This window comes from Phodopus roborovskii, unplaced genomic scaffold (assembly GCF_943737965.1).
Source record: "Phodopus roborovskii unplaced genomic scaffold, PHOROB, whole genome shotgun sequence".
Taxonomy (NCBI): Eukaryota; Metazoa; Chordata; class Mammalia; order Rodentia; family Cricetidae; genus Phodopus; species Phodopus roborovskii.
Window position 1 is genome coordinate 28,816,876 of NW_026126447.1, and position 16,459 is coordinate 28,833,334.

General features: G+C 37.2%; 1 protein-coding gene across 1 annotated transcript in view; it reads right to left on the minus strand.

Moving 5' to 3' along the window:
• Positions 1-16,459, minus strand: part of CUNH1orf87 (chromosome unknown C1orf87 homolog) — a 68,677-nt gene that overhangs the window by 13,478 nt on the left and 38,740 nt on the right. The window contains exons 6-8 of the mRNA XM_051188004.1: positions 15,886-16,051; positions 9,467-9,564; positions 89-153 (exon numbers count right to left, since the gene is read on the minus strand). Coding sequence (XP_051043961.1) covers positions 89-153; positions 9,467-9,564; positions 15,886-16,051 — 329 coding nt within the window. The remainder of the gene's footprint in view (positions 1-88; positions 154-9,466; positions 9,565-15,885; positions 16,052-16,459) is intronic.

A 16,459-nucleotide genomic window follows, 5' to 3' on the forward strand; every position in this document is an offset into this window, starting at 1 on the left:
TTTATATTTTCTTCATTGAATAATTTTTGGAAGAATGAGATAAAAACCCAACTAGGTTTGCTGAAGGACAAGAAAGAACAATACTTACCTACAGGCAAATCACCCAACAAATCAGAAGAAGCCCTGCTGAGCCACTTAACAAAATTCTGCCACCTGTGTAAGAAAAAGAGATAGGGTCTAAGTGATGAGTTGTAATGCTCCCATTACCTTGGAAGCATGCACAGCAAAGCTGAGTTTTACTGCTTGGCAACAATGCTGAAAGGGGTGCAGGAAACAGAAATTACTTTAGGTATATCTAACAGTATCTAAAATTAGAAGCAATAAAGAAAATTAAAATATAAATCCACTGCAATCTGTTTCCAGATCATAGCTAATACCTGATGCTTGTATTATTATTACACCATGAGAGCTTCCTTTCCTCCAGCTTTTCTTTACCATCCTAGGCCTCTGATACAGTCATCTGGCTTTCTGGTTGCGTTATTTCACATCATGCCTTATCTCTTTCTTCACGTACCTCTGGAGGCCACATGTTCAAATCTCCTGTCAGAATACACATGCTGATCAAAGAATGATTCTGACATGTGACCCGTGTATAGGAAAAGGTTTATGATGTATAAACAAAACAAACTGGTTTCATAGTTAACACATCATTTCTAATTGAAGAGAATAAAATTATATGAGAAAACCTAAGACACAGTTTTGCCAACTTCCTCTCCATCTCGGTTGGTCTTCTGATGTGTGAGCTAGCAACAAAACTTCTATCCATTTACAGTCTGAGACTGGTGGCCTATGTCCTCTTACTGTAAATCTTGGGCACCCAATTCCCTGCACCAAAGTCTTTTCTTTAGATATAGAGTTCCTACTTCATGAAAGAGTCTGCCAGACAGTCTACAGGACACAGAAAAAAGTGACTGATAAACTGCCAATACAAAAAGACAATTTAAAGTTTCCTGCTTTGCTAAAGAGTCTGCTAGACACACTATGGCCTATGGGCTAAAGATGGAAGATTACAAAAAAACTTCGGGTGACCAGACAATGAGTTGTCTCTATCATTTCTAGAGTTTATATTATCCTTCTATGGTCTTTAAAGGACTTGAAGACAAATAGTTATGGTTATAGTTTTCCTTAGTTAAAGTTACATATAGGACTTTAGACTCACAAAGATAAAATAGATGATGAAATACTTTCTTAAATCTTGCTAAATGTTAATGGACTAAATAGTGTTAACTGTGATTCTTATTTGATAACTGTTATGTGATATATTTTACTATGTTAAGGTTGAAACCCTTTTATTTAGACAGAAAAGAGGAGATGATGGGAGATGCCATTATGTATATGTTTCTCATACTGGTTTAATGAATAAAGCACTGTTGGCCAATAGAAAAGCTAGATAGGAGGGACTACGAGACAAGGAGGAAATAGGAAGTAGTAAGGAGAGTCAGGATGGAGAGCCTGGAGAGAACAGAACCGCCATTCCTCCACTCTTGGTAAGACCATGTGGAAATACATAGAAATGGGTTAATAATTAAGACAGAGCTAGCCGATAAGAAACTAACACCTGGCCAACAGCATAATATCAAATACAGAGTCTCTGTGCGTTATTTGGGGCTGGCGTGGCGGCGGCGGGACAAGACAGCGGCGGGAGGAAAAACCTGTACTCCTTACACTTTTCCTTTATTATACCCTGACAGTAAAGGGAGGAAAATGTGGCAAATAATCCTAAGTATCCAACTTGAGCATTGTCTAAAATAAAACATCATATAGAAGCTGGGGATTGGTGGCACACACATTTAATCTCAGCACTCGTGAGACAGAGACAGGCAGATCTCTGTGAGTTTGAGGTCAGCCTGGTCTGCAGAGCTAGTTCCAGGACAGGCTCCAAAGCAATACAGAAAAATCCTGTCTTGAAACACAAACAAACAAACAAGCAAAAATTCATATAGGACATGTGTGATCAATACATTGAAGTTTAATTTACTAAATATTTCCCATTTCTATATCTCTTACATTTTTAGACCTTCAAAGATCCATTCAATGCAAATGTAAGAATAGGCCCCACTGTAATAATGTACTAGTAACTGCAAACAAAAGTATGTGCCAAGTTTTCACCGTCCAGCTATGGGACAAAGACTGTGACCCTGATTCTAGAACAAGGAAGACTTGGTTTCACATTCCAATTCCAGGCTGTGGGTGTAGCTAAGCGGGTATAGTGTTTGCTTAGCAGGCATGGAATCCTGACTTTAGTTTCTAGGGAGCATAGTGTTGGGTACTTGTGATGACAAAACTTGGGAGGTAGGGACAAATCATCAGGAGTTCAAGGTGTTCTTCAGATACATAGCAATTGACAGACCAGCATGTGCGATATGACACTCTGAAACACCAACAAGTTCCAAATTCATCTGTATTTTCAACCTAACATAGATTTCAGAGAATGTTCTTGGTACCTTTTCTTCATCATTTCCTCTCAAGGAGACAAGCATTATGTAAGACATGTAAACTACTACCCTGAGACACAGGTTAACAGAATCAGTCAATAATACACCCTTTTCAATTGACTTCAGATTCACAAGGGGTTAGGTCATTCAACTTGGTTTCACATCTATGTTTTCCACTTTGAAATTATGGGCATCTTTTCAGTGCTTACTAATATTTAGTATTGTAGAAACCAGAGGTTAGTCTGATTTTTATACCTTAACAACTAATTTTTCCCTTTATTTTATTTTTCAGTAAATAACTTTGACAATTTTTTTTTGTCTTTATAATAAAAATTGTCATTGTAATCCACAAACACATGAGTATATTTTTTTCTAAATTTAGCTTAGGTCATAGAGCGTTCTTTCAATTTGAATACACAGGGCTCTTTCTTACAAGCTCTGTAAAGTTTCTTTAGTCAGTGTTATCCTTTGGGTATGGCTTGTGTGGGTCACCTAATACCTTTGTTTTGCCGTATGACAATATTGAGGTGGTAAAATCTGAACAACGTGCAGAGTTTAAAAGAAAGTTATTAGGTGCCAGGAATGTTACCCTTGAGAAAGAATAATGTAGTTCTCAAAGGATTCTGGTAAGTTGCCTTACAATTAGTTGTTGCAAAATAGCAAAGAACAATGTTCTTCCAACTCAATGGCTTTCATTCCTGCCACACAATCTCTCCTTTTGCATGTATTTCTGCCATAATGCCATCTATCAGGTTGTGACTCGGGCATAGAGGATCTCATTAGAGGCCAGGCTGATGAAGTCTCCGATGCTTTCTGCTAAATACATTTTAAAATACATTTTAAAGATACAGCAGAGAGCTTCAGAGTCTTTTGTTATATGAAGAAAACAATGGGTTACTATAGTGAGGACTTTGGGTTTTATTTTATTTCTGTATTTTGTATTTCCATTGATGCCAACTCACTTTAGGTTGAGTCTCTATTCTAGTCTTACCTCTAATATTCTCTATCTTTCTCACCTAGTTACTTTTGGGAAGATTCTGAAGAAGTCCCTTAAGTTTGAAATAACACATTAGATTTTTCTCCTGTGTTCCTTTTGTTTATTTACTTATTTTTATTGATTCCCAGTGACTTCAATTTTCCTTGAAAAGTTGAGGGTTCCTTGAAATCACCCATACTTCCCAAATTTTTCGTGATTTTACCCAATCACCTTCAGTGCTTTTTAAACTTCGCTTTTATCATTGGTTTGTCTCACTATACTTATCTCTTTATTACTTTCTAATTCATATCAACAGGACACATAGCTTTGGCATCTTTGAAAGAACCACAAAAATTTATCAAAATTTTTTAGTTTTTAGAGCAGAAATATGTTCAAAGTGTTATTGAAACTTGGAGCCCATAGGATTATACTTCCTTTCCCATATTCTATGGTGCTTATTTTAGAGTTTTAAATTTTAGGTTAATAGTACTCTTTTAAAACAGGCTTTATAGGTGTATATGTTTTTTTATTCACTGACAAATGAGAGTTTGTCCACACATAGAGTAAGCAAACATACACACTTTTCCAGTTTTCATGGTCCTGCTCACTATTCCCGTAGGCCCAGAGACATGGGGCAGATGACAACTCCTGTGGATTCTTGGCATCTCAGATTCTTCTTTCAAAGTTGCACATGGGATACCCTCACCATACTTGCTGCGTGCAAGATACTGGTATCCTATGTCATAATCCACACTCTCCTTAGTGCGTACAACTACCATCTGTCTCTGTGCTAATTGACACAACATAACTTTCAGGGATGGCACTGCCAGATGCAAACACTAAACTCAGGCTTTCCACCTTCAACCTTGCTCAGCCCAACTCTTTACTCTATTGTTTCAGAAATGTGCTCTCTGAATAGGTACAGATACATGGTATGTGGGAAACCATCCACACATCTGTCCTCTGGTAGGATGGGGGGATAGCACTGTCAGCAATACCACTTCATGTTTTCAGTGGTGGAAGACTTGTCTGTGGTCTCTCAACTAAGAGGAAGGCAGCAATGCCTGGTGAGCTTCTTAGAAAGCCTTGGGCAGGACGCTTGCTGATTCTCCCACATTCCACTAGATTTTCACTGGTGACAATTCATTTTTGATTCTGACACATCAATGGAGTGCCTACACATTTTAGTAACTTCAGTGGGTTTTGTCTTATTTCTTTCCCAGTTATTTAGGGGCTGCAAAGCAGATGCCTTTTTATATAATAGCCTTTGATACTTAGAAAGAAAGTAACCCTCAACACTGCAAAAAATAAATAAATAAATAAATAAATAAAATCAAAACATGGGCTATTTTATAGAACACCCTTTTAATCTCAATGGAGCTAGCTTTAGGAAGCATGTTTCTCGGAAAGAGTCATATATTCAAAAAGATGTCCACCTTTTCTTCAACCCCCAATCTGTTCACTTTGATCTTAGCACCAGGGTGTGGTAAGCTAGTGGTAAGCTAGATTTGCAAGGTTTATACTTCCAGTATTACTGGGCTGCTTCTGTTTCTCATTACTCATCAGGTTAACTACTGCGGATCTGACTACACTTAGCCAGGAGGGAACAGAGGAGCCAATTCTGTCCAAACTGCCAGGTAGAAATGGTATATCTAGATTTGAGATGTTCAATATTCCCCTCAGAATCCTGGAATTCTTAACTCTAATTGAAGGGGGCGAAATATGCCTGTCAGAGGAGATATCTAGTGAGCAAGGTGCAAAAGTTTCCTCACGTATTCATGTCTCCCTTGATTGAAATCTTCATGCATGATATATTAGTGGGTAGAACCTTTGAAAGGGTTAGGTCATGGAGCAAAATCCTCAGGAACTAAACTAATTTTCTTGTAACAGACCCTTTATCCTTTCTATCATGTGAGGTTCCAGTGAGAAAACTGGATTTCCAGTCTCCAGAATGTGAGAAAATGGTATCTGTGGCTCATGAGGCTGTGTTATTGAAGCACACATAGATTACAATAGGCTGCCATGAAAAAGAACCACAGATCCTGGGATGGAAATTCAAGGTTTAGGTGCCATGAAAGGGAAATTCTTCTAGACTGACTCTTCACATTCCAAACTGTGTCCAGTACCAAAGCCAAAGATGAACTCCAGCACCCTGTTTATCCAGCCACACACAAGCTTCTCATAAATGTAGGACTTGCAGGAAAGTGGCTACAGTATGGTCCTTATGGCCTAAGACAAGAACTGGGGAATCTGCATCAACTCAGTCTTCCTGATGAATTTATCTATCAGGGACATATAGGGTTTGAGCTCTCAATATCTCCATTTCCTCATTTGAAAAATAGAATAGTGGCTGTGGGAATTTGAAATGTTAATATTTAATAGAATGCTTGATATTTGCTTGGAATGTTTAAATTCTACAAATGTTCTATATAAACTTACCAACTTTATTTGCATTGTCATCATCATTAGAATGTCCAATGGTAAGCTGGGTTTGCTGTCTAACACTGAGCCAATGGACAGAAAATAGCATATCTCTAATAGTTCTTTGTGTAACATTTTTCCTTTTCTCTTTAACCAGCAATTTCAGAATAAGATACCTCATGATTCCTTTATCTCATAAAATCCTCTGCTTGTTCCCAGGATTAGCAAAATGTCCTTTCCAACCTAACTCTGTTTTCAATAATGGTCCAGATGTGTATAGTAAGTCCTACTTGTGGCTATGTCAATTGCTCTACTCGCTATTTAGAAAGCCCCCATAGCAGCTTCATTATTTATCTTCTCCACCAACACAATTTGGCTTATGCACGTGCATTCTAAACTGGTTTGAAGCATTTAATTTTGCCAATATAATTTTAGAGTATTAGATTGCCTCCTGTTCTTGCTCTGCCCTCCTTAATTACCATTTATTAAAAAGTCACATAGAAACATTAAATGTGAATTCTGACTTCCATCTTTCTGGCCAAGAAGAGGGATATAATTTCCATCCAACACAACCTAAGCTCGTTTTATGTAAGGGTGATCCAGAGAGGAGATTAGAAATCATAATCAAGTCTTCCTTACAATCGCCTTATCCTGGCAGTCATTCACCAATGTGTCTGCTAATTGTGAGGAAAATGGGAAAATGAAAATGAAATATCAGAGCTTAACATTTTTATTTAAGAAGCAACAGCAGCAACAACATTTTTTTGTTTCAGGGTTAGCAAAATTGCCCCTCTTGTCAGCTCTTGCAACATGGTAGTTTAAAAAGGGAGCACAACTCATTTTATTTGGCTAGATGGGGCTAATCCCACATCACCACAATCCCTCCTGATGTTTTATTGATTCTAAAGGACATTTAATCAGGAAGCAGCTCAGCACTAGAATCCTGCTAATTAGCAGACAGCCACATTCCAAATGGCTTTCCAATTGAACACAGATTAATGGACAATATGTACTAAGATAATGATTTGAGCATTCAGCTTCTAAAATGTGTGTTTAAATTGCATCTTTAATCTCTTAAGGATGTAGGTTTGCATACAAAGCTCATAATAGACTAGGTTTAATTCACAGAAGACTCTTTAGCCAATGACTGTTTAAAGATGAAATAGGTTTATCTCTTATAATCACATTTTTCTTTCACTCTCATGGTTTTGAAATCCTAGAATATCTAAGGTCAAAAAAAAAAAGCAAGTATATGCTCTTATATTCCCAATCCCTGCAACACTGGTTCTGAATTAGTCATTAATCAAAAATATCAGTGGAGGCTTTACTGTGTCCTATGTATAATATGAATCTTGGTGCTTGATTTTTTTCCTTTATACTAGAGCCATTTTGAGAATCTCCTTTTGGTTTCTAGTCATACTTAACTTGTTTTTCTGCTTTGTTTGTGGTATAAACATCTCTAAGGAAATGCACATGTGCAAATTCATCTACAGGGTTGGACTCAAACTCATTTACTTAATTCACTGCTCTTCGCAAAACCTTCACCTACTTTGTTTCCTTATTGCTCCTATGACCTTGTGCTATCTATCTATCTATCTATCTATCTATCTATCTATCTATCTATCCATCCATCTATTGATAAAGGGCTACTCTGAATTCCTGGCTGTCCTAGAACTTACTCTGTAGACCAGAACTTATAGAGATCTGCCTGCACCTGCCTCCCAAGTGCTAGAATTAAAGATGTGTGCCACCACCACTTGGCTATATCATATACTTTAAATTGATTTCTCATTGCAACTAGAATATACCTTCATGAGGAAGGGGCTTTGTTTTTCTCATAGCTGTACTCACCGTGTCCAGAATAATGGTATACTGCTGGTTCTTGGCAAATGATTTTTAAGTCAATGAATCATCAAGCTCATTGCATAGGCACTATGTACCTACATTGAGCCCATTATAGGTCAGATGCTGTGACCATTTAGCATGAGGAAAACAGCTGTTTCCTGTTACAGGGTGATTACTTTATAGACATCAATTAAGAAAACACACACATAAAGCCAAGACTTTAAAGAGTGCTAGGAAATAAAGTAACTAGGTGCTATTGGAACATTTAGTACCATGAACCTGATTTTTGTGGAGATGGTTGGAAAAGGCACTGTTCAGTTTGACAATGAACTATTTTGAGATAACTTGTCTCCTAGTTCAGTTCACGAACATAGCATACATCATCGTAATATCTACTGCTTTAGACATTTGGGATATAGAATAAAGAATCTACTTGTGTTATGGTACTGTAGTTTACTATTTAGCACAATATGGCAATGAATGTTAAATCAATGTTATTTCACTTATTGAAGGTTAAGGGAGTTTTATGCTCAGTGTAGAACATACATTTATGTGAAAAATTTAAAATAAATTGGGAGGCCCATAGAGAAAACAAAAGGAAAGCAGGTAAAGGGGAAGGAGTGAGGGTTAGAATTCCAAATACTGTAATTAGTATAGCCCACACAAACTGTGTGAGGCCTAAGCTAAGAGGTTTTCTGTGTTTTCCTTTTCAGTGCTGTTGAGCAGTTTCCTAATTTCATACATAAGCCAGTACCTATAAAATAACCTTGAAGACAACTCTTTAACATCTCCAGAGGACATTCTTGAGGTCATATGTCCTATACTCTTAGTAAGGTATGCTATATCTTCCTTGCTCTTCCTAACCTCCTACTGTACCTTATTCAAACTATTTGAAGATTCTAGCCTATTGGCTTTCCTCATTCCTTTGCAACAAGTTAAACCAATCTCATTGCTTTTCTCTCTTAATAATCATTGTTTGATGACAATACTTGATCTTCAACCTCTGCAAATATATTACATCTGTTTTGTCCTATTATTTAGCTGTTTCAGGAGGAATGACAAGTAAAGGCCATGGTAGTACCTATGGGCTGAAAGGAGTGGTTTCTTGATTTGTTTTTCTATGACTTCTGAGAACTTTTTGTCTTAAATATTTAAAAAAATACATTTACTTAGTGTATATGTGCATGCAAGCGTGGAAGTCAGATGGTAACTTTTGAGAGCAGGCTCTTTCATTCTACCATGTTGGAGTCTTTCCCTCTATGAGGGGTGGACATCAGGACATCAGGCTTGGCAGTAAAGGCCTTTACCAACTGGGCCATTTTGCCAAATCCCTTTGATCTCAATAAAACATTCTTTAGCCTAGCTATCAAGCAATTGGAATTGATTGGTTCCCACAGGAAACTTGTTCTCTAAAAGCAAATCTCTGTGTTTGGCATCCTATTAGAAGACAATAGGGATAAGGAGATTTCATAGTTCCACAAATAGCACAGCATAGTGGCCAATGTGTTTAACATCAGACATTATCTTTTTCTCATCATTCTGAAATGACAAAAAGGTATAGTTTTGGCTTGGAGGTAGTCCTGACCTTCTTACTGTGTGTTTCTATGGTAGAGAGCAGAAGGAAGTTTTTGCGTCTTATTTTCTTGGAAAGATACTACTTCTATCAGGGTGGTCCAGCTACATCTAAATATGACCTTCCAAGACCTCAGTCCCAGAATCATCATATTGAGAGTTCGGGCCTTACCACATTTTTGTTTTGGTGGGGCACAACCCTCAAAATTCAACTTACTTTATTTCACCTTGATAACCCAAATCTTGGTGGTTAAGCAATGTTTCCAGCAGGGTCAAGGTTAGATACAATCCATGCTTGCCACATATAGCTCTGACCTAGAAATTAGAAAGGAGTTGAAACTTTAGTAAAATGGAACACATGTTTGGGTTTCTTCTCACTATTATAGCCCATATGATTTTGACAAGGAGCTATTGCTCAGGAGCAGATTCTCTCATCGAGGAATCCTTCAGCACAAGCCTTTTCAGCTCAGTGCTTATGGGTAACAAACTTCTATTTAGTTGAAAGACAGGTGCAATTTTTCAGAAGCAACTAGGTTTTCTATTATTGATCTTACATTTTTGTCAGCTCATGAGTACTTAAGGCCTAGAAAGGATCTGTCTTTCTTCATGTTGATAAATTGTAAGACATTTTGTATCATGTACTTCAGTTTATAAAGACAAGTTGTTGCATTCATAGTTAATGCCATTGTCCTAGTTTCTTTTCTAGTTGTTCTGAGAAATTAGTCTGACAAAAGCAATTTAATGGATAAGGGGTTTAAACCAACAGGTCAAGCTTTAGTCCATCATGGTGGCTGCAAGACAGCTGGTCAGATTGCATCCGTCGTCACAGAGCAAAGAGTGAGAAACACACACTAGTGCTTAGCTTGCTCTCCTGTATTTTCTGTAGTCTGGAATCCCCAGTCCAGGGAGGGGTCTCACCTACAGTTAAGGAAGATCTTCCTTCACCAATTAACAGAACCATGATAATCTTAGGGGACCTGGCAAAAAGCCCATCTCCCAAACTGTAGATTCTATCAAATTTACAATTAACACTAACCATTACAATCTTGCCCTTCTTAGCTTAGCTAATTACCATAGAGAGTAGAAAGCTCAGCTGAATGTGAGCAATCTAATTAGACAAAAGCCCTTAGAAATACTCCCAGGACTCCATCACTCTTTGGACTTTTCATCCTGGGACAAGGGACCAGGAAACCAGGGACAGCCTCCAAATTTCCAGGGTTCAATGGAGTTATTCAAACTAGCTAATCTTGAGCTTGCCTACCTTGATTTGCTCATTCATTCCACAAGAAACAGTAACAGGTTCTTGTCCACCTTCCCATTTTTGTCCTATACCACAAAGTGTCCTCCCTGGGTAGCTCAACATCGAGTGCTATCTTCTTTTGGATAGCAATTGTCTACGAATCTGTTAGTATAAGCTCAGCCAAACAATAATGGAATCTACATTTTAAAACAGTGTCAAGGGATTAACTCTGTAATATTTTCTTAGTTCAGACAAGGTCTTGGGAACATTCTCAGCACATAGTAGGCAAACAAGCAAGCAGAGGCCAAATGCTCATCTTTACTAGTCTTTCTGAGGTTTTCAAACTTGCCCTCTACTTTCTAGGGGTAGAGAACTTAGACTCAGAGGGAATTGTGGAAGAAATTAAAAACAGATAATTTTGAAACATTAAAAAACAACAAACAAAACAGAGTTTACCAAAAGCATAAGAAGTCAAGGAGAATGCTCGCAAGAAGATATAAATAATAAAAGAAAAAAAATCCAGTGCTACTTTGAATGGTATTTTGTTGTTGCCTATTTTGCTATAGTTTTATGCCTTTTCCTGGCAGGACAGCAAACCTATTGCTTTCTGAGCTTCCTTGTGAGATAGTGTCTTTTCCAGGGTGAGATGGTCCTTTAATTATTTATTTTCTTACAATTGTTGCTTAGCAGTCTTGGAAAATAAAGGATCCAAGTAAAAGATGAATGCTAGTGGGATGTGTGTGGGGAGGGGTTAGCAAAAAAGCAAAGAGATATAGAAACCGATCACATGTTTTGTCATTTTTATTTAATAAGTAAGAACTGATTATCCTCGTGATTAGAGCATACTCATGTGTTTTTGGACACCTATATTGAAAGTCTATTCTGAAAATAGATCATTCTGGAAATATCCAGTTTTGTTGTAGGCTTAAATGAATAGCAGATTAAAAAGAGTACATCATAGTACCTAGACACAGACTGATTGATGGATGCAAAAACTGACAGTTATAAGAAGCAATGGAAATATGTACCAGAAAAATTAATTAAGACAGTGTTACTCAGGATTATCATTAAGATATTTCAAATAATAAATATTCATGCTGATCATCCTTAGTAAGAAGTGTTTATTCTTCTTCTCTCAATGAGGAAATGGTTTCAATTAGTAGTAAATAATTTTTTTTAAAGTAAGTCAATAAACTATAATATTTAGCATTGACAAAGACATTATGTTAACAATGTCTCTTGAAAGTTGGTACGTTGCCACAGGTTCCATCATGATTTTTTTTCCCCATGAATTTTGTTTTACACTATTACTTGACTCAACCATTATCACCAGTAACAAGGAATCTCTATGGGTTTCCAGTTAACAGATTTAGTCTATTGCAGCATGGAACTGAATGGCCATACTCTGTACTTCCAAACTCTCTTTCATTTCTTTCTTGATGCTCCCATATTTCCTTTGATCATATTTAATCTTTTTTATTGGCTTCTCTTGGCTACCACTTCTTATAGAGTGCCTTCTTCAATCTGCTTGCTGTCTCAGTTTTCCTCTATGTTCTGGGGTGGTCTAAACTGCTCCCATGATGTCCAATCCATCTTGAAGGTTCTCAAATCGTCATGCAATTTCAGTCTTACTACCCAGACAAACAAGTTCAAAACTCAGTCCATCAGCCCTTAATGAACTCCTTCATATTACTCTTGTTTAGTTTCTTATCTTGGTAAATAGCATTGTCATCCAACAAGTTGGTGAATTTGGAGCTAATTTTGGTCCACATTCAATGACACACTAAAGCCTTCTTTGTCTTCTTTGTCTATCCTAGTGTCTCTATGCTTCCTGTTAGTGTCTCACTTGAAGCAGCATCATTGCTTTCTGTAGTACTTGTGAAGCTTCCTACAAGGCTCTCTTTTCAGGTTTGCTTGTTTGAAAAATTCTCCAAATTATATTAAAATGTCCCTCTGAAAGCTCAAATGTGATCATGTTATTTGCACATTTAAAATGCTTTGGTGGTTACAATGGTTTCACAGAATAAAATATAAACTCTTTGGAAAGATTCTTCATACACAGGATCATACTTTTTATTCTATAGTTGACTTGAAATTATTCTTTTCAATGGTCATTTTCTCTCTCAGTCCTTATTCTGTTCTGTGTCAAATGTACATGCTGACCAAGCATATTTACAGATGCTTTTGGGACCACTTTTACATAAGTTACATTGGTGTCTAGTTTTATGTTCTAGTAATGGCTATCCCTACCTTTGTCACAGAATTTTGATGGCATTTGTCTTTCCTTAACTTCCTGGTAAACCAGGAAATTGAAATAATTGGGGTTGGTACCTAGAACACACAGTGATTAATGTATTCAAAAGTGAAAGTCAGTTAAATAATACTGGTCAGAAATATGGCTGTTGCATTGAAGGTAGAGAACAATGCAGACATAGTAGAAATTTTTGGACTGTTTTAGCCCAGAGATACAGAAAGAATGAAATATGAAAAGTATGACTGAGAAACTGTAGAAAGTGGCTGGGGAATCTAACATCCTAGCAAAAATGCAAAGAGGAATTTTAGAAGTTCTTTAAAGTGTTGAACTGAGGCTACAAGCTCAAGCTCGGAGTTTGTACAGTTCTGATGAATGTGATAGCTAATTGTCAACATGACGAGATCTAGAGTATCCAGAGGGATGGTTCTCAAAGGATAACTGAGAGATTATCTTCAGTAGATTAAATGAGGTGGGAAGACCTCATCATTGTGAGTAGCACAATTGTCTGAGTGGGATCCTTGAATCTATAAAAGAAAGTGAGCTGAGGACAAGCTTTCACATGATTCTCTACTTCTTGACCATGGATGATGATGGGTGCAGTATAACTGGCTACCTCAAGCTCTTGTTGCTGTAACTTACCTGTCATTATGGTCTGTACCCTCTAACTGTGAGCCAAAATCAGCCCGTCTTTCCTTGATTTTGCTAGGGTATTTTTTTTTATCACTTCTACAAGCAGAGTAACTAAGACAGTGGATCAGTTAATAAAGAAAAACAGAGGATCCACATTAATTTTGCAGTCTTATTAAGTCATCATTGTAGCAAAGATGTGCAAGACAAGATGAGGGGTTCATAGATAAAGTTGACTGATATTAAATTTTTTCCATACTATTTTCTTGTGATGGCTCAAAAATTCAATTGATGTGGGTGACAAGATCTGAAGATTATATTTGACAATGTTTAGTTTTGTAGGTGGTCTGCAAACCCTTTGAATTGAGAGTTTTTGGTGTTTTTATTCCCACTTTATCCTTAGTTAATGCTTGTTTTTCTGGTAAGAGGCAGTGCATAGCTGTCATGGACTACCTAAGAAGGTTCATGGTTCTCTTTTCTACACTTTTAAGAAAGTTAAGATGTATAGTTTCAAATTTTCAATGCTTCTAGTCTTTATAGTCTGCTCTCAACTGAGGATCCAGGAACAAGGAAGTTGTGGTGTGGCTGCACCCTGTTGCTTCCTGTATCAAATATCCCTTGGGCCTTAATTTGCTTCACATTCTGAGGAAACTCTATTTAACATGCCTCCCAGAACTGTATTATTCTTTGAGTAAGTTCCAGATGTCTTAAGAGATGCCAGATGGCTCATGAAAGACAGACTAGCTTTAAGGAAAATATACCCTGTTTCCTTGGATCTGAACCACAAAGTTAAGATTTCAGTCCAGCTGTAGACAAGAACACTTAAAGAGTCTATGATAACCAGTGTTTAATGTTGTATCATCTGGCTACAGGACAAAGACCTCAGGAAACTAGTGTGTGCGTGTGTGTGTGTGTGTGTGTGTGTGTGTGTGTGTGTGTGTAATAAAATTTATTTGGACCTTGTATATCGGGTTGTACACAAATACTTTCAAATACTTAGTCTCATTTAATCTTCATAATAGTTAAACTAGGTGCTACTTGGAACTGAAGTTTTCCAGATGAAAATCTGAGACCAAAAGAGATTAAGCAAATGTATTTTAATTTTCAAGTTATTTGTGTAATAGTCTATGCATAACATCTGAGAACACTAGGCTTTGCCAGTGGCATTACATGGTTTCCAATCTAACAAAGAACTGCTGTTTCTTGGTCTATTCTTATTCTTTTCATGAACACAAAACAGGCAAGTCATGAGGTTCAGACTGCCCTGCATCATTATTTTTCTACTAAAACATGTTTGTGTATACAGTACACATGTACACAGGTACAGGCACACACAGATATTAGCATAAGCCTTGCATTGGATGCCAGCTGCATAAACGGAGTCCCAGAGAAAGGTAGTTTTTGTTTGGGAATAAGAACTCACCTGTACTGTATTGTATCTTTGCTTTTCTTAGTAAACATCAGGAACTAATCTGAAGCCCTCAGTTTTAACCCTTGCATACCCAGAATGAAAGATATGTGGTGATGTGTCTGATAGACCCATATACTTTCCAACCTTTCCCTAATGCTGTAATTTCTATCTTTTGTGTAGTGTTATCAGTAAAAACCTCTGAACATTGCCTATTGATTGAGTCCCTTGGCTCACAAATTTCCAGCATTTTCTAAGATTAGAATCTTGACTCTGCCCCCTTGGTACTTGTGGCCAGGAATTAATTCAATTGCCTTTTTCAAACTTCAGAATTTATTTCACTTATGAAAGGACAGCAACAACACCTACCTATATTTCATGATGTTGTGTAAAGAGGCAACTTTGTTGATATTATGTGAGAAATGATGTCAGTTAAGAATTTAACACAGTGATTAGCTCCTAGTAAAATTAAGGAGTGTGAAGCTGTGCTATTATCAATGCAGTTATAGTAATAGCAGCAATCATCATTCCAACTCTTTCCAATGTAGCTTTGAGACATCAGTTTATTTGGCTAGGGAAGCTTCATGAATTAATATGGCTCTGGGTCCTCTTCCATGAAACACATCTGCACTGGTAATTACTGTCTCAAATCAGCATGCTGAGCTCTATCCACAATAAATTACATCAATCCTAAAATATGGTCTTCCCAAGGCATGAGATGCCACATGCTGGCCCCAGTAGAAGCTGAGAGAGGATGTGAGAAATGAATTTGGCCTTGAAAAGCAATTGTTTCCATTGATATTATTATATTTTCTATTATTATCATTAAATGATGTAGCACAATGTAAATAATTGCTGGACCAATTCTGCACATTAAGAAAAAAACCCTCTCATCTATTTTGTTTGTCTCTTCTTAACCACACACACACACACACACACACACACACACACACATACACACACACACACAAAGCACTAACAAAACATTTGAGTAATTTAATCCACAGGGAGAACACAAACTATAGTTGTGCCTGTTGCTAATATAGACTCAATGTTCTGCAGTAGTTCTGTTGACCCTTGACAAATCTGAAATCTAATTTTAGTTACCTTGGGCAGGGGAAGGCAGCCAGAGAAGGACTGATCTTCTTTGCGAAGGCTTAGGTTGAGGTTTTCTATGTTGAATTTGCCTTGGCATGTTCTTAGTGCCATCTTCAAAATATCCAGCAAGCTCTTGTTCACTTCAGACAGTAAGGCAGGACCTTGAGGTGGTGTGCTGCACAGAGAGATAAATAAAAGACTATGAAAAAGATGGCATGCTAAAAGTCTCTGTGTTTTCATGTTGTGCTTCTCAGTTCAGCTATTCCCTGTGATTCACCTAAATCTTAATAACCTGAAAATGGGCTTCATGTGCAATTTTAATAGATTGACATACCCCATTTTTAGAGAAACGAACTATAGGTTTTCTTCTCAGGAGACACAACCCAGCTGGGTTCTCACATAAATCTCGGCACCTAAAGTGTCTTCTAGCTCTCTTTTCTCATTTGAGAGGAAAAAGAAACAAATAGTAAATGATGTTCTTGACCTACTTAATCTTCCTGTTTGTTATTCTGTTAATTGCAAATAGCTTTCCAAACTGCTGATTGCCACAAGCAAAGCCAAACAGATGCTGCCATGTTGTATT